The following is a 24,010-nucleotide window of genomic DNA, read 5'->3' on the forward strand; positions in this document are numbered from 1 at the left end:
ATGATTTCAGTTCTTGAATGCAATTAGTACAATGTGTTCAATAAGAACGTTTATCAAGTGCTCGCGAGCACGAAATCGGACACTACGGGTGCTTTAGAGAGCACCGTGGGGCTAGCGAGCAACGGATTGAAGATGCCTATTATACAGTAACGAATGCAATCACTCGACACCTTCAATAGCAGAAAGCCTCCGCGCGAAGCTTTGACGTCAACGAAGTCGTCCATTTCACCTGTAGCCATTGGATATAGCAGTCCGACGTATGCGAAATCTTTACCTTTTTTTTTGAAGCATATTCAATGACTATAGGTGAAGTGGGCGACTTCAGTGACGTCACGAAGCGCCGAGTGGCGTGGTGGTAAGATGCTGTCACGGTCCCGGGTTCCAGCCCGAGGGAGGATATTGATAAGATATCCTCCGTTTTTTTGAAATTCGAATATCTCTGTGAATATTGAAGTTAGAAACCTGTTTTTTTTTTTTTTTTTTTGGCATCAGGAGAGACTGGGCTTTTTAATTGGAAGTTAGAGCATAGGGGGGACCATAAAAAATTTATATTTTTCCTCTTGTTACACACTGTATTTCCACTCTCAAAACTGGTACAGAATAATTTTAGTAAGGTGTAATAATTTACACCTGTTGAGCATTCTTTAAATTGGACCATTGTTTTGGCAACTCACATACTCGCACATTGTTTTGGTCACTCACTAGCACACGCTCTAGGTCATACATACCCGTGGCCTCTAAAGTCATCTGATGTGGCAATAGACCTCAAACCTAATTTTGTAAAAACGAACTAAGCGGCTTCATAAACAGTTCACTTAAGTGACCCACTGTTGCAGTTCCACATCACTTAATTGGTCCGTGGCATATTCCCGGATCACTGTGGTTTTGCATACCACTTGAGTAATGTGCGGCATAGTTCCAGAGCACTTAAGTTATCTGCGGTGCAGTTCCACATCACTAAAGTGACTCGGTACATACAGTTACAGATCACTTGAGTGACTCGTGGTACATTTATAGATCACTTTCTGATCACAGCCACACTTTCGTTCTGGTTTCCACGCTTAAACGACCACTTTCGTTGTGCTTTGCGTGCCTGGACAGTCACTTTCGTTATAATTTTTTGGATTTGCACTTCAGTGCGCACATCGTTGTATGAAATCGGCTACTGTTTACTGCCGTGGCGCATAGCCAATCTTCAGATTGTCAATCCTCAAATCGCTTAGCGCCATTTCGTGCGCCATCTTCACTCCTCTTTACTAAAATTCCGCCTCCATAACTAGTTTCCAAGAAGTTCAGAGAATCAGAACTTCTAATTTTTAGAAGTTATCATCCTCCATTCTAATTCTCTGTCTATCATCCGCCATTTCCCCCCCCCCTCCCCAAATTACCAAGAAGCATACTTCAGACCAATCTCCATTTTGATACAGATTTCAGTTCTTCACTTATGCGAGATTTTGTTCCCATGTGCCGTTTCTGTGTTAAAAGAATCCTTCGCTTCACTCGATCCTTCACTTTACGAGATTTTGCCTGACGTGATTACATTACAGAACCAATTATTCGCGTAAAGTGAAGGACATCTGTACGCGGATTTGTTGTTTTATCACGGGGATAACCTTATATTTGAGGCAGGGCTGTATTAAAGGGCACCCGGACCAAGTGATTTTTCCAGAGGCCATACCTGGAAAATTTACATGTTCTCTCGAAAATTTCCAGATCTCATTATTGTGAGGGCCGTGCCCGGGTGGGCCCGTACGTTAAGACGGTACTGATTTGAGGTGTCTGGTCTGAGCTGGATTGATATCAGGTCTAGGTTCTTCATCGCGGCATCTCAATCGCGTTACAAATTCATCGCAATCTTTCAGATTTTGTCTTCTGCGTTTTTTAACTAGAATTTCAATTTTCTTCCCCCAAACTATTGTCTTTCTTCAGATTCTGCGAGTCATCATCATCATCATCAACAACAACATTTTCAATCCACTGCTGGATGAAGGTCTCCTCTAAAAAAAATTTTCATTTTACTGTCTGATGCTTTAGCCATAGATTCCGCGAGTAAAAAAAAAATTAATTACCGTTATCATCGGAAGATGGAGGATTCCAATCTCGTGTAAACCAAAAGAGTTTACCATGTTGGACCCGATCGAATGCCTTCTAGAAATCAAGGAAAACAACATCTATATTCTTGCCATTATACCCAAAGCCTTCGTCACATGATCATAGAAGCAAAGGAGGTTAGTTACACATGACTTCCCCTTCCTGAACTCATGCTGATTATCCGCCAATACATTATTCTCTATTCACTTCACAAACTACCTTTTGATGATAATTTCCAAAATTTTCGAGAGGGAGCTCTCAATGAAGTACCGTTGTTCCCTGATGCAGACCTATGTCGAGGTGGATTAGACATAGAACCGCAAACGATTAATGTAACCTATGGGTCAACAACGGCAATTCCAAGAGAGAGATATCTCGTCTTCGTAAAACACTCTCATTTCGGCAATCATGATTCCAGCCATCACCTCCTAGAGATAGAAGGCCTCCGCACGCAGCTTGTGACGTCAGTAAGTAGTCCATTTTCCCTCAGAATATTCGGGGGGAAAAATTCCCTGCTCGTGCCAGTATCATCGTTGTGAGGAAAAGAAATGATCGGGCTCAGAATTGGCGATTTCTATGCCTCACATCCAATCACTATGCGGTATTTGTGAGCCAATCAGGAAGATTATACGCCAAAATAAGAAGAAACGAAATAGGATGCTGTGTTTCAAAATGTGGCAAACTTGCTAGGTAGTCTGGATGACGTTTATGGCAAACAGTGCAGAGGCCTATCTCTAGGAGGTGCTGGTCCAGCTGGCTCTGTACACGGAGCTTTTACCTGATAACATGTTTTCCTCCCCGTCCTGTCAATGAACTGCCAGTGGACGGAGTCAGCTTTTGTTTAAAGTCTGATACCAGAAGGGGGAGAAAAAAGGATGGTTTTTCCTTTCCCTTCAAGTTAGTATACGATTATGCCTTCTGCATAAATAACAGAAAATTATCGTTTTCCTTCTCTCTTCCTTGATTTTTATTATTATTCTGTGTTCGGGGAAACGCATTTATAGCCCGCAGTGGGAAAAAAAATATTCTTCTTGAAAATAGGTAGCAGTATCTAGAAGGTTTAGTGATTTCCAATGTAGCAGTTTTTTCATGCGGCTCAAGAAAATTTTAGAAACCGCTTGAAAGGTTATTAAAAAAAATTCAATTTTTTTAACATCACAGTTTTCTTCGAAAATATTTCATAAGTTTCGTGTTGCAATAATGGACGTGGTAGCCCAGGTCGATAAGATACTTGCCTAAACTACCAAAAGATGTTTGGAGGTGTCGAGAGTTCGATACCCGCTTCGTCCTCGTCAGAAAGTTTCCTGACACAGGGCTACAACAGAAACGGCGACATGACAACAGAAAAAAAGATTGCTGCCATAGAGAGTCCCCACACCGAGGGGTTAACGCACCAACCTCTCGACGAGTATAAAAAAAATAAGGCTGCCTTTCGGAAACGGCAATAAACTGTTGGTCCCGGTCTTATCAGCCCTCGTGTGCAGAAAATGAGTGTTGAGACAAAAATGATTAAACATCCAGGGCCGTCTTAAGAACATCATGGGCCCCCGGGACAACTGATTTTTCTGCGGTTTCTACCTAAAAATTTCTCGAAAATTTTTCTGAGGCCCCTCTTCTCTTGAGGCCCGGGCATAGGCGGAGATAGACTTGGAAGTCTAGGGGGGCACGGTCATTATTGCTGGGGGGGGGCAAGATGATGTCGATTCATCTATACATATATGCATTAGATCAGTCGACTTCACCTTTGATTGCCGCCCATGGGCCCTGGTGGCAAAAACGAGCCATAAGATTTCATACTTCCGACACAGCCATATTTCGAAGATTATGTAATATGAGGCTGTAAATAAACTCAATGGTGAGACTAGATACTCAGCGCTCACCAAATACTTATATATTTAAGCTTTTGTCAAGCAAAACAAATATACATTAAGAGTAAAATTAATAAATTTACAAAATATGGACTTATTTATTAGTCTCGGGCATGACTGTGTACATTCCTTCGTGTCCATTTTCGAATTTTTTGCTGCGCAGAAAAAAATTTCTTACATTGTATAAAAAAAGGTGTGTATATATATATATAAATAGCATGATCTATTTTCATTCCGCACAGATATCGAAATTCTGTGCCAGAGAAACAAAGAGGTCTGTGCAGGTGAAATTAAAGACAATGTGCCCACTATGTGGAAAATGACCACACTTTTGGTACCAACGAAATGAAAAATTTTATTCGGCTCAGCAGGATTTTTCAAGGACTGTTCCAATGTGTAACGATATTATTTATCATCTACTTACTCAATATGCCAGAGAAAGCGTAGAAGTAGGTTTACCAGAAATCCCTAAACCAGGACATGAGGACGCATACACGCGCATCCTTGGCTATGTTTCTTACATAGGTTTACAAGAGATGGCGCCACATGCTGTTTTACTCATTGTTTCTGAACTGGGGGAGGAAGATATTGCCCCCCCCCCACCTCCAATTTTTTAATTAACTACCCCAGGGCTGTCTTAACGCATCTGCCCAGAGGAGCTTCTCTGATGCATAGGAGCACTCCACGATGATGGGGGTCAGCTACCGTTTGGGAAAATGTCTTTTTTCCACGTAAAAATTCAAGAAATTGACAAGCACCCCCCCCCCCCATCTGGAGGCAAATTTATGGTTTTAACCCTGAGGGCTATACAAATTTTTCTGCCCTTCACCCATTCTATTCTTGTTTCCTTAACTACTCATTCGTCTATATTAGCCACCCCCTTCCTGTGTGTCAGTCACACATTTAGCCATTCACACGCTTTCATATCCTCTGTCCTCCGAGTGTAGTCTGGATTTTTTTTTAAACAACACTACACATCTCGTAACAATTCAAAACAAAGAACAGCTTTGCGAATATCAGTAACAAAAAAGTTTTCTGGGATCTTGGATTTTTAAGGGTTCCGTAGCTTTTGATCACACAGAATACCAGTTAGAAACCTGTGCCCTACAGTATCATTATAGATAGGTTTTACTGTATATATATATCTTGTTTTTTTTAATTATTTCATGTTGGGGGGAAAAGCATTTATCTCAGCTCATGCAATGGGAAAAAAATTATTCTGGAAAAAATAAGTGTCAATTTCTAGAAGGTTTAGTGATTTCCACTGTGACAGACACAATGCGGATCAGGAAAATTTAAAAAAACTGCTTAAAGGGATCAATATATAATTAGTGATTTCATGTCCTTGTTATGGAAGAGTTACTCAAGAGTTGTGAATATCCAATAAATTTAATACACGGAAATGTCGACACACACATAACCATATCAAAAAGACAAAAAATACAATTTCAATCAATCCTTTATTTACAATTTTATTCATCTCTAATACACATAATATAATAAAACTCCATTAACTCTATTCATTAGTAACGAAAAAAGAAAAATCTGGATGGATGACTTTTTATGCAAATACACGAGCTCTCAAAAATGCCGAATGATTCTTGATGGTGGGAAGAAAGAACCAAATTTGAAAAAAAAAGACAAATTTATACACACGATCATAACGTCTTTCATAACCCGAACACCAAACGTAGCCATTTATATCATTATTTGCACAACCCATATTCACTTCATTTTCTACGACGATATATAATTCTTTTTTGTCCCTTTAATTCACATGTAATATATATATAATAACCGTTACAATATTGAAAATAAATTCTTTTGTACAAAATGCCAACTCAAGTATTTACAAGAGGATAAGTAAATCAAAAGCGGTTAGGTGTCTTAGTTGAAAACTGATAATGAACCCCCTCATTTGTCTGAATGATGAAAAACTTATTAATGCACGTGATAGAAAACACAGAAAAGCTATATAACCGCAGCTGTATCCACTGGCAAATATGTTAATGATCATTTAATTAATTAATTGACCATTTAATTCATTAATATGTCCAAATGATAACTTATTGACTACTAACAGACATGCCTCTATGGCCAGATTTCACAACTGAACAAAAAAAAAAAAAAAAATCCATGATCTCCATTTTTGAACTTCCAGTGGATCATCAGAAACAAGTGATATTGATCCCGATAAAGCTAAACGGTACAATTGAACACTTATCGATAGCACTGTCTTTTTTGAATGTTGTTACTGCATTATATATTTATTTATTTCCCAATGATTCATTAATACTCTGGAGTTATATCGTGGTGTATATAAGCATATTAAAGGTGTGCTTATTGAATTCCACCCTGTTCATAAGCTACACTGGACACACCATCACCTGCCTAGGTCATGTGGCTACAAGAAATGTAGAGAATCCTATGCAGGGCCACAACTATGATGGAGCAGGCAGGTCCAGTGTCTTTATAACTGTTCCTTCAAAATTACACATAAACGTTAAAATAAGTGTTTGATCCAGCCGACTAAATATCTATTACCAGCCCTGACTCGTTCAGCACAAACATACTGATGCATGTTAGTCTGATAGTAATGTGAGGTAATAATGCTTTAGCTGTTTCCTGAAAGAGCGTGATTGCAGGTGCCTGAGTGCTGGGTGCATTGAATAACCCAAATAGCAACACTTGTTGGGTACAGGAATTCTAGCGCAACACCAAAAATAGATGGAAAATGGCACAATCACCACCTAGAAACAGAATTATGCTAGTGTATACAAAAGGCAACAATGCGACAAGAGTTTTATACATCATTATCCCAAAAATACGGTAGCAATGTAACAGGGACCTTTGGTGCCAAAAGATTAGGAAGATCAGTCTTTATGGCATCATAAGGCCCCAAGCAGAGTAAAATTTTGTCCCTCCCCCTTCTCTGGCAGTAAATACCAGTTACTTATTTCACATATTTCTCCAAAAAAAAAAAAAACAATAGTACTAGATCTCATTACTATGGAGAGGCCTATGTACAATCAATACCCCATGCAGTACCCTATGTAAATGGGATATGGGGGAGGGCCAACCAAGAGCTAAGTAGGTGAGCACAATCCAGCAAGCACTCAACATCGGAGATATAACTATCTCCAGAAGTATGTTGAATTTTCATGCTTACACAAACATTTAAGTCTGACTAGCTATGGCTTTATTCTAAACTGAATCCTAAGTAAAGAATCATTATTTCTCAGAACTTAAAAACCATCATTACCCATGAAAAAAAATTGTTTGAGAAATTTTAATTTCGGACAAATTTGATGGAATTGAAGAAAAAAATTTAAAGGCAAAATAATCAATAGTTTGAGAAATCATAATTTCTGATGGTTGCGTGAAATAATATCTAAGCAAATACACAATTACACATTGAACGACTATGCTTAGCAATGTTGAAATAGCGAAGATAAAAAGTATGAACACTTATGGGAATTACGATCAAGTTTTGATCATTGGCCAAAATGTTTAATGTCAACCACAGACTCATGAAAGACACTGATAAACAGATGTGGTGACTTCTGCTTCTACAAACACATATTCAAATGTCAAGTCTGTGGGGAAGGCGATCCTTCAAATCAGCGTTTCTCAAAAGTAAAGTCCTCTCTGAATGCAAAGATCATTAATTTACAGTATGTGGGCCTTGATATATTGGTTTGAACCTATGTGAATATTATTATCATTAGTTACATGCATTTGAATAATTCTCATTTAATCAGAATTACTATGTCTTATTTTTACAGACCACATCTAGTCCGAGGAACGATAGGTTGAGAAACGCTGCTTTAAATATTCATTTTTTCAAGAAAAATAACAATTGTCTAAAAAACAAGCTTAATTATCAATATTAATGCCATAAGAGTTTATGAAAAAAAATGTACATTGAGTTATTTCAGCCAACACCATAAGAATAAGATTAATAGAGTAAGAGATTGTCAGAAGATGCATGGATTGAAGTTCGTCCATGTTTGGTCCACTTCCTCCAATGCAAGAGCCAAGCGCAGTGAATATCCATCAGCTGTTCAGAGTACTGCCTACTTCTTATTGCGAGTCCTTTGACTCCCAGGATGTTTCACGGATTTATGTTCATTTGTTTTGACAATTCCTGGGAATGACACTCCCTCATACGTTCACTCATATAGACTTGTGATTCCTGATGTTACATTAATTAAATCAATAGTAATTGCACTATTAATTGTTCATGAGCATTAAATTATAGAGAGCTTGGAGTCATTCAGAATTTTAATGCTATATAAATATTTCAGGTCAAAAATATGACGTAACAATGCAAAACGTGTGCTTCTCATGGCAGCTCTGTTAAATGAATAGCGAATGTTGAAGAGTTTGAAATGGTGAGAAAAACATGATATCGAACAAGAAAAATGCTTCAAAATGTGAAATAAAAAACACCCTAAAAAATACTATACGACATCATATATGAGCTACTTACTCAGTGAAAAAAATATATAATTAAAAAAAGAATAATCAAAAAATCTTCGAAAGCATGTGGGAGGAAAAAAAAATATATTTATAAACATCATCATGCGTCTTCTGTATACATGATTTTTCAAGTTTAAAAAAAATTCATTTCGACATCAAAGGAGGAAATTTTATAAATTTTCGAACTTCCAAGAGATGGCATCACATTCATGAGAAGGTACAATTAGTTCTAATATTTGGGGGGGGGGGAAAGACAACCGTGGCAGGAACAAAGCATGATTTGTGACATCGTCATTTGTGTGGGCGAGAGGGGGAACATAATAATAGTTCATGATATAAGATTTTTCAGAAAACTGAAGACATGTGAGGTCCACTTATGGACGCTGAATATATTTAATCTTCTCTTTCTCTCCCTCCTCCACATTGTTGCACATCAGAAATGGATGAGCCTTGCATCTGATGGATTCTGTTCGACCGGACAGTACGGGCACTTTAACCTAAATATAAAAAAAAGAATAGGTATGATCACACATCAAAATTCATTATGTCAGGGAGGACATCTGGAGACTTTTAGCAGACCTCTTATATTGATTTCCTGGTAAATGAATATCATTAAAAGAATTGAATAAAATAGTCTACAGGCTCCCATGGCTAAAGCTCTGTCAGCCTTCTTTTATGACGGCTATGATTGAGACACACATGACTGACTTTTAACACATACGTTCAAGTTTATATTAGAATGTGAGGGATGATAACACCAGGACAAGATCAGGAACAAGGACACCGTCCATCAAACCGAGGGATGCCCAGGCGACATAACTATATCAGCTCATTGTACACACGGGCTGAGTGAGGACAATGAGCCTAATTTATTTATACAGTAAAACCTGTCTTCAACGGAATCGATAGGGACTGAGATTTTTATCCGTTGAACATAGGTTTCTGCTTCACAAAGGTTCAATTGGCATAATGTGTGACATTATGTAACTATCTTGTATGCAATGGAAATAAAATAAAAATTAATTGATAAAAAATAAAGTAATTTAAAAATAGATAAAATAATTAAAGTAATGTACATTATTTACTCTATATAACTATATTAAATATTCAGGTTTTAACAGCATTTGTACAAAATGTCACCCTACACTTTATAAGGGGATACAAATTTCTTTTCGGTTTCCAAGGCAGACAGGTTCTGTTTAATCCAGGTGTTTTAATATGTAATTTGGCATTGAAATCACAGGGGGGCCAATACTTTGTTTCTGCTTAATACCGGTTTCCCCTTAATATTGATTTCATTAAAGACAGGTTTTACTGTATATATAAAACATACATCACAAAATATAAACATGACAACACCAGATTTCCACATGAAAAGCAGACTGTGTGGGAGGGGATTAGTGGTAACCAGTACTAGACAAAAATTAAACCTATTATAATTAGTAGTGACAGTCATACATTCAAGAGCAATTGAATTAGAGACAGCTGGCAGTATGCAAAAAACACACTGTAGGTGGCACGTGACAGACAACACAGATACGATGCCATAGTTGAATGTATTACATGGGCAAGATGAAGAATCATTTGATGGTGGGCAAATTGTCTAGGCCCGACGTATGGATCACTTCATGTCTTCATTGGCATCTACTACCGGTTTCTTCTTCACTGCGTCGCTTTTCTTTAACTGCAGTGTTAATTGCTTGAGTTTGCCAAACATGAGTCTCTGGCCCTTGATGAATGAATTAATTTGTGTAGAATGACAGAGACGAAGATGATCATGAAAGTTGCAGACTAGCATCCATCTACTGACACATGAAATAAAATGAAACTCTTTATTTCAAATACAAATGCCACAACAGACAAAATGTCCAACGAGGTGGCTGAAAAAAAATGCTCATAAAAAATATGCAGCCAATAAGTGCAATAAAAAACCAATAATTATGATAAAATAATTATTAGTTACAAGAAACACTAACTAATATTTGCTACCAGGAAGCCTAACTATTATTAAGACTAATTTCCATCAATTAAACTAAAGAGTTAAGGGACAATTAAACAAACATTAATGAGACAAACATACATGAAACAACATTACAATTAACTAACACTAATTGCGTAAAAATCTGAAAATGATTTTCACAATATATACAATACAGAGGGAAAAAAAACAATGAACTCACAAGCATGACAAGATATCAGTCTGCACAAGAATTTTAAAACTGAGTGAAATTGAAATGACAACCATAGCACGGGGGAAACTTACTTGTTCCCATTTGCCAATTTGTGCAAAGCATCTCTGGATATCACATGACCACAGACTAATCTCATAGGAGGGTTGTTTTCTGAACTCTGTTGTCTTAGTATTGGACAAGCAAATATGGAATGGAAGTGACACTTCTTGCCAAGATCTATCTCAATCTGAAATTGACCGAAAATCACATATTATGTGGACATTCAATGTTTTTATGTAACTCTAGCATTCTTTGGCTGTTTATTCTACATACTGAACTGAACCCTTTCACCAACATCTGCATTTACATTATTAGTTACATTACAATTATTTACAAACATTACAATCACAATTATTCAAATGAGAAATTTCAGATTTTCCAAAACTCTCGCAAATGAAGCAGGAATAAAAATAGAAAGGTTTTTCCCCTAAGCGATCAAATTCAAGATTATTTTCATTGCACTGCAGTCTTTTTATTCATACAAAGGCTAATTAGAACAAGTTAAAGGTTTGAAGCTTAGTCTGAATGACTAATGCAATCAATGTGACCATCCCATTACAATGACTGATATAATAAGTTTATTATGTTTTCTCATTCATTGCCATGTTATTAATCACCCAATATAACAACTTGCAAAGATCATCCAATCCATTATAATGTCAGCTCTGTCTTAACACCATCTTTTTCGCAAAAAAATTAACAAGATCTGCCCCTGAATTAAAATTAACTTTGATATTGAAAAATTCAATACACCCTATGTATACACATATACAAGCCGACAATCTCATTTCAGGACCACCAAAAACCACAATAAATTGAAAATTTGTGTACAGGTCGACCCCTAAAAATCAGCAAATTTTGGAGAGAATTTTTTTTTAAATATTTTCATGTAATAAAAAAAGTAACAATGAAAAATTATCCATTTTTTCTTCTGATTCTCTGACCACTATATTGCAAGCCAATAATGTGGTGTGGCATCTTCGTTTTCATCTTCAACTGTGCTGTCGTCTTCACTTTCAAAAAGGATGTCCTCTTCAGTTCCGCCCATCACGCGCATTACTCATAAAACACTTTCTAAAGGATTTTGTCATGATTTCTGTGGAAACAGAATTCTACACCATGTGAACTCACTGGCACACTAGGCCGATGTTAGGTTAAGGCATCTTTAATAAAATCTTTACAAGGTTTTTTTGACGTTCACATCTAAAGACTAAAAAAAAGTCCACCAGGTATCAAAGTTAACAATGTTTTTCTTTGCTCTGAGTGTTCGGATCATCGGTTCAGTGGGGTTTGAACATAGATACAAAAATCATTCTACTGATTAGTAATGCAACCTAAAGTAGTCCAATGACATCTTGGATCTTCAAGTCATAAGGAGGCCATCTAGCTGTACAGTTTGGTGAATTGGGGATCAATAATTTCTCTACAAAAAACTCACCCTCCTCCCAACCAAGAAACAAAATTTTCAACAAAAAAAGCCTTGGCTTATACACAAATATATATGGTAATCTGCCTGTAATGATATACAAATATAAATATACAAAACATAAATACAAGATCAGAAACCACAACAGGCAAATTGCCCGACAAGGCGGCTGGAAAAAAAGTAAAAGGTGAAATAAAAATAAATAGTATCGGGAAAAAAACACAAAAAATTATGGTTGCCATAATCTAAATACAGCTACACAAAAATAATAAGCCAGAAAAAATAACTGTACAACTGAAATGATGAGAGACACAGCAGGATGTATGATAAACACCAGTACGTGACTTGGATTTTGATATCTAATAGCTCAAACAGCTATAAGACCCTGCTGCGGTAAAAGTGACATTTGACTCCACAAGGCTTATCAGCCTTCATAAATTTTTAATTGCATGTAATTATGAACAATTGCTTTGTTTTTATCGAATAAAAACTTAAGGGCAAATAAATTCCAATGCAAATGAAATTACACAGCTTCTAAAGCAGATGAAGTGAAGTTTTCTGAACTGGAGCTTTCGAAACAAAGTTCTGCTTCACACATCTAAACCACACCTCCAGTGAACGATAAATGATTAAAAAGTTAACAAATAATGACCCACATAGAATTTTCGTCAGAACTGGAAAAGATGGAGAATAAGAAATGCCGAAACTTACAGGTAATTCATCTCGAGTTGTCCATACTCCTGTGACTTGCCTTTGCTGCATGACCTGCTTGATGTTTAGTAGAGCTGGCAATGCAATACATCCTGCATTTGTGCTATAAAGAAAAAAAAGAAGGGGAAGTAGAAATAGTTGTTCAAATTCCTCATATCATCACGGCCACTAATGTAAATGTGTTATGTCAATTTTTTTCATCCAATCGAATTACATTTACATGCTGTGAAACCATGCTACAATGATAGTTGATATAACTATATATTTTTCAATCTTGTTTGGAATTGCCTATAGTCTCAAACTCCTCTCGACACCAATATCTTTTACTACAACAAACTACCCTATAATGATATTTTTGGAAGATATAATGAAACTCCAACAATATTTTTATATTTTGCTTGAAATATCTTTCAATATATTTTTAAACTCATTACATATTTCAGTTCTTCCGAGGGCAATAACACTGATATTGTGTACCACCTGATCATAGAAAGTATTGATGAAATTTTTGGTATCACTACTTCGCAGCAGCCACCTCGTTGGGTATTTTGCCTGTTGGGACCTTTGCATTTGTATTGCAATAAACCTCTTTACAGGAACAATACATCTCACAGAATTTTGTTTATCAACCAATCAATTTAATTTTTTGTGGTGAATAAAATACTCAAAAGCATATTTTGTGGTACTAACACTGATTTAGAAAAGATGTCAACAGCAGCATAAAGTTTACGGCACATGATGATAATGTTGCCTCTAAATATAATAATAACCTCTCTACAACAATATTTTTTCTTGGTCCACAGAATATTGTTATATCAAGGTTTCACTGTGTATCATGAAGTTACAAAACATTTTACTGTTGTTAGAGTGTTACAGTCAAGCCCAACCACCCTTAGCCCTAAAGCTGTGAGAAAGTAGATAACAATTTTGGCTATAATCACCTCCCCAGGGATTCAGCAAAACAAAATTAGATCAACTGAAGGAAATTAGATTGTTTGTTTAAAAGAGATAAGCACAGATGAAAACTGAAACACTGTGTTTCTCAAAGTGTGAGTCATGGCTCTTAGGAACATTGCGATGAGCTAGAGAAATTCCTTTGTGTTGCACATTAGATTGTCAGCAAAACGCAATTCATATATATGCTATAGCAGTGGTTCTCAAACTTTTGTCATCTGCGGCATCCTTGCCAAATTCATTCATTGTGGCTCCTGAGAATAGTTTATTAGATATTTGCCCATGTATAAAAGAATTGAATGTATTAAATGTATAGAAAAAATTGAATTTTGCAAATATAATGATTCAACTCAATGTTTTTGCCAAACTGAAATTTAAGGTTGAGCATAAAATTCTAAAACCACTAGTGTTGTTTTTTAAAAAAAATTAAAATCAAACCCTTCAGAATGAATAATGAATTCAAAAAAACTTTAACAACTGTAATATTTACCAGACAGTTAGAGGAGATTCCACTGAAAGACCCAGGAGGGCGCAAGCATCCCTAGTAAAGATATCACAGATTTCTACCCACTGAATTTGATCTAGAAGATAACTGTACGGTGAATTTTCAACGCCTCTCTTCAAGTACAACAGACTGCCCATCAATACTTGAATATCTGAAAAAAACAGAAGGAAAAAAAATTTTAAATGTACATTAGGCAAAAATGTTTCCTTTTTTCACACAATACTGAAAATTTTTTATATACTGATAATGTTTTTGCTTAAACCTTTCTCATGTTGTGTTGCGAGGTGTTGAAAATTCTGACGAGCATAACCGATCGCTTCGTCCTGCCGCATAATGCCCTGCTGCAACAAGTCTATGAAATGAAGCCTGTGTAACCTGAATTCCAAAGTACTGTTCTGTTCACGTAATTTCTGTCTGTTTGCTTGAGCCCAGCTGCCAAAAAAAAAAAAAAAAAACAATAAAAATTGATCAATATATGAAATGATTAATGAAATTAAATTCAACATGCAAAAATTTTAAAATCAACAGAATCAATATTAATATCGATATTATTTTAATCTGTTCTTCTAAAAAAAATATGCTGGGTTCCTAAGAATCGAAGAAATAAGTTGACCAAATCATAAATGGATGGGGGACACCTATGAACTCAACTGGGTTGTGTCAACACAAGGTTTAGTAGACTAAAGCTGGTGTTGGTTGAGTACAGAGTGTGAAATAAAAGGATCTTCAGTACCTTGTTTTTCTGTAAATTATCATTTATCCAATTTTGAAGCTCCTCAAAGCTAGCTCCGCTAGCTTTAGTCCATTTTTGTATTTTTATAATGCTTCTTGGTGTTTTAAAAACCTTATCCTTAAATTTTGTGCCATATCTGGAACAAATTAAATGATTTTCGATGGAAACCTATGAAAAATCAGATTTCGGCTATATAACGAATGTGATTCCAGAACAAATTATCTTTGTTAGTCCAGGGTTAGTCCATCTGTATACTGATTTCTTCATGGCCACTGAATGGTCATGGCTTGGACTCTAGCTAAAGTTAGGGGACATCTCTAAATAGCTACTACCAGTGTTATCTAAAAAACCATTTTAAAGAGCAATTTCACTCCTGTCCAAAATTGTAAAGAATAATTTTGAAAAAAGAGAGGTATTTTTTTTATGAAAAGCAGAGAAAACTAAAACAAAAACTCTATTTTGACAAAAAAAATTACGCAAAATTTGAAGGAGCCTTTCACTCTTCAATAAAATTTGGAGGAATAAAGTTGAATTTTTATGTGTGAATCATTGGCAAACACACTGCCTACTACTACTACTACTTAACTGTATATGCAACTTGCAAACATTCTTCTGGGGAATTTCTAATGAATCGGTACATGTCGGAACTGTTCTGAGTGTATGTGTGTGGCCTTAACATATTTATGTTCATATATCATGAACATATGTTCATATTTTCATGTTATGTAAATATTATGCTGAAGTTCTGCCTGCTCTCAGCAGAAAGACATCTCTAATAACTTTAAAGCACCACAAGAGAACCACTGCCCTATCTATGGTCTGGAGTAAGTGGGTGCAATCAAGCATTATAAAGCATTGAGAAGAAAAATTACAAAACACATATTGTTGATGGCTCCGCTGTACCAACAAAAAATCCCCTCTTTCAATAACAATTAATTTATCAAACAAGTACAATTTCAATTTAAAATAATACTTTTCTCTTTCCTCATCAGTGAATTGGTTTACACATTACAACTTTAATAAATTTCGAGAAAACAAAACTTTCATAAAAATTCATGCATCCCGATGAATATTTTTACTCCTCACAGAAAGAGGTTATCCCACCCTGTAATGCAAGGGCAAGCGGGAACAGACCCACTTCACTGCTTCTTCATTGAAAAGTAGATCCTATAGTCCCTCAGGGAAGAATTATCAGCAGTTGAATAACATTGATCCCATGGAAGGGAAAAAATTTCATGCGAATTCAATCGGCAGACTTCCTTAAACATGTTGCAAGAAAGCACTTTACATAGTCTTAGTTACACCACAATTTTCATGAACTATAATGAAGTTGTTAAGCCCAGAAAAATTATAATACACATGAATTATACATTTTTGAAAATTTAATACAAACTCTAAAGCGGGTTGAAGATCCTTTTTCTTAAGGGCATATAATATTCTGTTGAGTTCTGTGAAAGGCTCTCTCTTTCCCTGTTCCATTTGCAAACCGGTTTCCTGAATAAATCAACAAGAAAAACCACAGCAAAATAAATACCAGAAGTGATTTTGAAGCACAAAAAGTATGTAGTTTTATAGAGTATGTTTTCATTTATAGAGTACGTTTTCATTTACAGAAAGCATTATAGTGATGATAAAATAGTTCAGGACTGGCAAGCCGTGGTCCAATAGGATTTGGACTCCCAAACAATTTGTCAGCATCCGTAAAACCACCACCACTAGTTAAGATATCTTAACTAGTGGTGAGATATAAAGTTGCTTTGATCTCCTTGGCTGTACAGAACTAACTGAGATTGAGGCTAGGGTTACAGTAACATTTATAGAAAAATTGTATTTGAATTGCATTGGACCATTGACCAATCACAGCAATCGCAACACAGACTTGGGTGGACCAACAAATGCAGACTGGACACAAACCTGATGCAATCAAATTTGGTTCGCTTACAAATACCAGCAGCCCCCAGCCCTGATCTCAGTTGCAGTTAGCCAAGGAGGTCAAAACTACTATGCACCTGCCACAACCAAAGATTTTTTCCCACAAGATGTGGGCGAAAAATTTGGGAATTCTATCGGAACCAGTGTTATCTGAAAAAAAAAAAATAATTTAGAAGAGTAATTTTACTCCTCTCCAAATTTTTAAGGGGGTAGTTTTTTTTTTTTTTTTTTTTTTAATTTTTTAATGAAAAACAGAGAAATAACTCCATTAAAAAAATTAACTAAAATTTGAAGGAGTATTTTCACTCCTCAATGAAATTTGGAGGAGTATAATTGAATTTTGATGCATGAATCAGGCATATAGATAAGTATCTGTGAATGCTTATTGGAACATAACTCCTCAGCTTAGAACTATCCTTTCATCTCACAATACTAGGTACAATTTCCTTATCATTACTAAGATCAGAGGAAGACAGCTTTTTAACAGCTCAATACATCAAGGGAAAAGACATTTTATGGACATTATGCTGTGGCAAACTTAGAAAAATAAGTCCTCTGGTCTCTGCCAGAAATTCGATAGAGGACCTGGGTTAAATTTCCGCCAGATAACAGATGACACTTCCTTTTAAGTTCGCCTCTGCATAATATCCAGAAAATGTCTATTTCCTTGATATATTGGGCTGAGGAAAAAGCTGCCTCATTCTCTCTACTGTGCAACCCAGGGGCCATTAGCTGAAGTTAAGGGAAGGGGCTACTAATGCCTGGAATGAAACAAGGAAGGCAAGGCCATGTCTCCAGTGGTGTATACAATAGCACACTTGCCCACTCTGCAAGAGGATCTACTTTACTGCACACCAACTTCAGTCATATATCGCCACATGGCAATTTCCAACTAGAGGAGTTGGGTGGGAAATGAAGGCATCAATGAAGATCAGTGGTCACCCCAGGCTTGATAGGTAAAGAACTTTTTCTGATGTTCTTTCGACAGGATTTGAACCCATGGACCTTGACGGCAACCTTCATAGTGGAAGACGAGCATCTTACCGCTACAAGAGGATGTGGGTTCGATTCCTGGCAGAGACCAGATGACGTTGCTTTCCAAGTTCACCTAGGCATGACATTCAGAAAATGCATATTTTCTTGATTACTAAAACGGTTTGAAATTTTGCGCTGGTGTAAACAGGAGAAATTATGAATCTAATTAGGATTCATAACTTTGTTGAGGCAAACTATTGGTGCTAATAAATAGGCAATTTATGCATATCAATGTTTAGATTTCCCAGAAATGCTTTCTATTCCTGAGTCAAAAGTGCCCTTTCTCTATTTTTTTGTTATGTTATGGTCGTTTTGTGAATTAGAGCAGTGGTTTCTTAATTTTTTCACCAAGCACTAGCCACTTCTGTCCACCACCAGGGGGCTAGTCTTCTTGGCACATAGATCACACATTATGAGACCTGGTGCTGTTCTTTTTGAAGAAACATATTTAAATTTGTAGACATAATTTTGGCCAGATAGGAAGCCCCCCCCCCCAGAACATAGATTAATTCGCTCAAAAGTTTGTAATGCTGTTAAGATCCTGCTAATGGCTAACAATTAATTCTCATTGTCCTTAATTGAAACTTCACAGATTTTAGGACACTGAAAAATCTTACCATAATGGGAAAAATATGGAAAGATAAAAAAAAGTCACAAACATGATAACAACACACGACTCATTGAAAGACTAGTTATTTGTGGAGATGAAGATTACAGGGAAGAAAATTCATCACTGCCCCCACGGAGACGCGACCCCATGTCTCTTGCTTGCCGGACGAGTGCTCCTTGAAATCTTCATCTCCACAAATAACTATAGTCTGTTTCAGGTTAACTTTGCAGTGAAGAGAAAGGTAGAGAGTGTATTCCTTCGCCGCAAAATATAGTTCTCATATATCGGAGGTTTAAGATGAACCTTTATACATAATATTTCAATTTTTTCTATGATTTTGAAAAAAATACTGAAAAAAAAATCGTTTTGAACCGATGTTTACTTGTTTAAAATTTTTGAATTATAAAAAATATTGGTTACCATTATTAAAAATCCATAGCAACGGCAACGACACTCTGGCGCAATATCCTAGAAATTTTCCCCGCCAATATCACTGTCGTGTTTTTTTCCGTTACACAATTATATACTGTATATATACATTTTTTTTTTTGTTATTTGGTTGAATTTTCCATAACGATACAATTTTCCATTCAGTTTTACATTACATGCAGTTGTAGGCTTACATAAAAACGAATATTCAATCAGTTTTATTTTCTCCCAAAAATAGGCTTTAGTGAGTTCAGATATTAACTCATAGATTACAAGAAGTGTTTCTCTTCCACGAGAGTGCCGATACTATTGTGACTTGTGAGAGGCCCTCTATGGGTGCAGAAGTTTTGGTTATAGATCCTCCTTTTTTAATTATTTATTTTTTGCCATGTTTATGGGATAGTTTTAGTTTCCGATCACGGAGAGTGTTGACAGAGTCGCGACTTCCCCTCACACGAACGGACGCCATCTTCCACCCACCTGTTTCTCCTCATGCCCCTTGCCTATAGCGTCTCTTCAGATACAATAAATGGGGGGGGGGGGGTCCACAGTGGTTTGGGCTTTCATCTGTTATGTGACAGTTGTGTCTTAATTTTCACCAGAGATAGCCACGCTAAAGTTCTCTGCTCTTCCATTCCTGAATACTATATTTTTGGTTTTTGAATATTCGTTGTAAACAAAACTCCATAAGAATAATCCGTAATAACCATGAGCAGCACATCAACCATAACAAAAGACTAAAGCTGTCGGGAAAACAAGTGGCATCGACGTATACCGTTCGGAGAAGGGGGGAGGTCGAGTGACGGAAATTTCGGCAAGAAAAGTGAGTAAAAAAATTCTAAACTTTTCCGTATCATTATTATTATTTGGTGCTATTCCTGCATTTACATGTGAAAACAGAGTTAACCTGCTTCTTCTTAATTTATTTAACATTAATTTTTTCCATATAAATTGAAGAAAAAATTAAAAATCCCCAAGTTTTTGAGAGCCATGGTTAACATACAGTATTTAAAATTACACGTTGCTTTCATAATATTGTTTTGATTTTTTTTTTGTAAATAAATTTCAGCTGAGGGAAGGGAAATATTGCAGAAAAATATGACTTTTTTGAAATTTTTAATGTTACTTACGACACATCAATGAAGAGTAAGTGACACGCTGATAGAAGATAATTATTTTTTTCTATATTTTAAAACATTTTCTAATCAAAAAACAAAACAAATGATTTCAAAAACCTCACTTTAATTTCTGAAAGTATCGGCAGTGGTTTTCTTTTAATTCTATAATTATTACTAATTTAACTGTGCAATTACGTTACACGTAAAAAATATTTTTCTCAGTGAGATTGGCGAGAATCGGCCATACCTTACCGAGGCCGCGCATCGATACATTGGTTAAGAGGCTTTCGTTCCCATAGCAACGAGTGATGCGGTTCCCTCGTAGCTTCCCCTTCACTGCAAAGTTAACCTGAAACGGACTATAGTCTTTCGATGAATCTTGTATTAACAAGTGGAGAGGACATTTATATATGCGTGTGGTCATCTGGTGGCCTATGTCATTCACAAGCTATTAGTTGATTGCTGCTACTATCCATGCACGGAGCTTTTCTACATATATATATGCTCCAAGGTTGAAATATTCAATCTGCTTCTATAGCGTAGATGGTAGAGCACTTGTCCGGCAAACGAGAGACCTGGGTTCGTGTCCCTGGGGGAGGGGGGTCCACAAATACTTAGTCTTCCAATGAATCTTGTATTAACAAGTGGAGAGAGGACATTTCTATATATGATAACATCATCCCGAATGGTAGCATTTAATGATGAGAATTTAAGCTCCAGAAAATAATAGATATATCTAATTACCTTGATGAGTTCTTCAGCTATCTCTAGCATGCCCTGACGTAAGAAGTGCTCGCTAATAACCTGATTCAACAGCTTCGCGCTATGTTGACTCTGAAAAACTTCTTCATTGCTTATTGTCGCAAAGTCTGCCATGAAGTTCTATAAGAAACAAACAACGGGCAAAAAGTTTTATAGAAAAGTTTGAGAAAATTTGATATCTTTTTGTTTTTGCTGCCAAGTTTATGAAAAATTTCAAAAATGTTTCTGTTAACAACAATAAATACAATCAGGAATAGAAAATATCACCTTATCAATAGCTTTCCCGACTTTTGAAACAGTACCATGCAAATCCCTGTGTTGAGATGCCATAGAAGTGACAACATCTCGGACTCTCTTCGCACAATCTGCTAACACCTGGCTCTGTGCTGAAGTCAGCGGTTGGTTTTCCAGAGCTTGGAAAAAGAAAAAAAATTTAACAGCAGAACTCAAACATAATAAAAATAAAGCTTTGATTATCTGATATAAATAGAATTAAGATTATGTTTTAAATTTCTAGTACAATTTGTGGCAGTGGTAATCAAATCCAAAGTTGAGACTATGACATCTACGAAGCTTTTCCTTGGTGCTGGGGAACAGCTAATAAGTTGTTTCGATAATAACTGTTTACCCCTAAAAAAACGGGTTTGCATTGCTGACAACCCTGTTATAAAATCTCATTTAACACACTACATCCTGTGAGACACCCTGAACTTTAGAATAAATTTAAAATTCATGAATCACTAAACTTTCATTCAGTGAGGATCTAGATGTAGTATCACAAATACAGTGAAACCTTGCTACGACGATACTTGATATAATGATAAATCCCTCTACAATGATATTTTTCAGGTCTGGTTTGGAAATATCTATACTCTAATGTTAAGCTGCTGCCCCTCGATATAACGATAATCCTTCTACAACGATATTTTTCTTCGTCTGCTGAGTACCATTATATCAAGGGGTTTCACTGTAGATTAACATCACTGAATACATTGCAAAGTTGAACAAGAGTATAGGAGATTTAGATTTTTTTAACCAAAGTGAGGGGGAGGAAAGAGCTCTGTCACCTTGTTAGAAACTACTATGAGAGCTTGAGTAGCCTATTCACAGTGACCTCCTGGATCGAACACAACTGGATATCACTGAGTGCACTAATCATATTGTTTTCTTAACCTTCTCAGATAAAGCATGCATAGGCCCCAACGAGGGTGGAGCTAACAGGGCTGCAGCCTTTGGCCCCCTGACGATTCTCAACTTTTGCGACTGTAAATTCCCTGTAGAGGGGCCAGTGAAAGGTCTGTCCTGGGGCCTGCCGAAGATACCAGCCTAGGAGCCCTGTTGCAGGATGTGAAGGCCTTTCTTTCCAATCGAACATAACTGTGGTCTATCGCCATGGAAATTTATTACAGACTGAGTTGTGCCAGAATTGTCAGTATGGGTACCTAACAGTCTGAGTGCGTATCTAGTATTGTGTCTGACTTTTCAGTGCTGCCATCTATGTTTCAAAAGTGAAGTGAGCAAAGTGCAATGCTTGAATAATTGTAAGCCTGTTGCTCTCTGTGGTGAGACTTTTTAACAAGGAGATAGTCTTGCATTTGCACCTAGAAGTTGGGAACCAGAGAAAACCCACCCACCACTGTGGCGTGGTGGAGTTCAAATCCCTGGTCTTCGATTCGGGGGGATTGGGACGGATGTGGAGGGGGCTATGGAAGCATATAAAGACACATCTACGTACGCTTATTCGCCTAGGTTATGAGGTAGTAAATAAACCTACCAAACTTTTCTTTTTCTTTTCCACCCTTGTACAACCTGAATGATGGAAATACAATGCATGTCTCTTCGTTTTACCGACCGTCAAAGGGTCGACCAAAGTACAACATTCTTCAAGTGTGCACGCATTACTTGGCTGACTATAAAACATTTTGTGACATTCATACACATTGATGGGAAATTTCAGCAAACCGCTCAAGGACGACGGCTACAGACAAGCCTTAAGGGGTATACCCGCTGATTTATCACATCGATAGCATCAAATTTTGGGTCCCCCCTAACTATGCCTTAACCTTGGAAACATCGCTCATAGTCACTTGGTTAGACTTCCATAACCCTTCAACTTCTCGCTCCACAAGGCATTTCACTCGATGTCTTCACATCAACATGGCCCATGAATTAAAGGGCAGTCGCATACATCATTCATGCAGATCAACACTATAGATAGATTACATCTTTAGGACAGATAGTTAAGCAAGGGAAAAATGAAAGTTAAAGTTGTGAAATTCGTACAATGCAAGCCAGGCCCCCATCCCCACGAACTAGACTGTGATCTTCCATGCCCCCTCCCCACACAGCGAATCCATAGAGTTGAAGAGACAAAAAAAAAATCGTTCCAAGCCCTATCAGCCCCACTCTTGAAGGGGGAGCCGTAGTAAAAGCTGGGTTTGACATGAAAACAAACATTGTGTAAACACATTTAAATGAATGGGCGATGCTTCGTTAACGAATGACCACAAATGATGATAATGAATCGAATCAATGCACCAATTAAATGATAATTATCGTGATAATTACCGTGGTCAAGTTCGTTCTGTAATCCTTGGACGTAATCAATGAGTTCGGTGAGAGTTCTTCCCACATGTTCATTGAAAGCACCGAATTTATTCACGACTTTCTCAATCTCACGCTCAACGTTCATGCAAGAGTCCATGTTGATGGGGAGGGGGGCGCTCCCCCGCGTTACTATTGATTCAAGCTGCTCGAAATTTCACTCGTAATCATCATAAACAACAACAATCGAGATACGCTTCATACACTGAATTATAAAAAAAAAACAACAAAACTATAATTATTGTGTTGTGTTGACGAAGCCAAGAGCAATGATGTTGATGATGTATCCTTGGCTTAGTTTCCAGACATCGCCGCCAGGTGCCGGCAGTGAACACCCAATTGATGTTTGTAGGCCATTACAGGGGCAAAAAGTTTTCAGTTCATACGTTTCAGGTGATTTTCTTTCGATCACCATTGTTTTGATGAATTATCTATATGATATGAATATTTAAATAGACTGCATTATTCATATTACGTATGAAATTATAGCACTTTTCGCCGTACCAACTTCCTTATAAA

At 36.7% G+C, this 24,010-nt stretch overlaps 1 protein-coding gene across 1 annotated transcript; it reads right to left on the bottom strand.

Moving 5' to 3' along the window:
• Nucleotides 1–5,400: 5,400 nt before the first annotated feature.
• On the bottom strand, nt 5,401–23,774 carry Sou (required for meiotic nuclear division 5 protein souji). Its single transcript, XM_089253333.1, has 9 exons — nt 23,456–23,774; nt 21,155–21,300; nt 20,870–21,007; nt 16,395–16,495; nt 14,531–14,700; nt 14,254–14,419; nt 12,810–12,912; nt 10,705–10,859; nt 5,401–8,938 (listed from the first exon to the last, which is right to left on the bottom strand). Exons 1-9 carry the CDS (start codon nt 23,589–23,591, stop codon nt 8,875–8,877), a joined length of 1,179 nt encoding a protein of 392 aa, XP_089109459.1. The 5' UTR covers nt 23,592–23,774; the 3' UTR covers nt 5,401–8,874.
• Between the last annotated feature and the right edge of the window lie 236 nt (nt 23,775–24,010).

This window comes from Pholcus phalangioides, unplaced genomic scaffold (assembly GCF_987345545.1).
Source record: "Pholcus phalangioides strain wild (caught in Gottingen) unplaced genomic scaffold, Ppha-v1.0 ptg000037l_1, whole genome shotgun sequence".
Classification (NCBI taxonomy): domain Eukaryota; kingdom Metazoa; phylum Arthropoda; class Arachnida; order Araneae; family Pholcidae; genus Pholcus; species Pholcus phalangioides.

Bases quoted from the DNA above. Each gene is read 5' to 3' on its own strand.
- Sou (XM_089253333.1), bottom strand. From the start codon at position 23,591: ATGGACTCTTGCATGAACGTTGAGCGTGAGATTGAGAAAGTCGTGAAT. The intron at 14,420-14,530 runs GTTTAAGCAAAA...TGTTTTTTTCAG, and splicing joins CGCAACACAACATGAGAAAG to ATATTCAAGTATTGATGGGC. The intron at 8,939-10,704 runs GTAAGTTTCCCC...TTTTATATTTAG, and splicing joins AAATTGGCAAATGGGAACAA to GTTAAAGTGCCCGTACTGTC.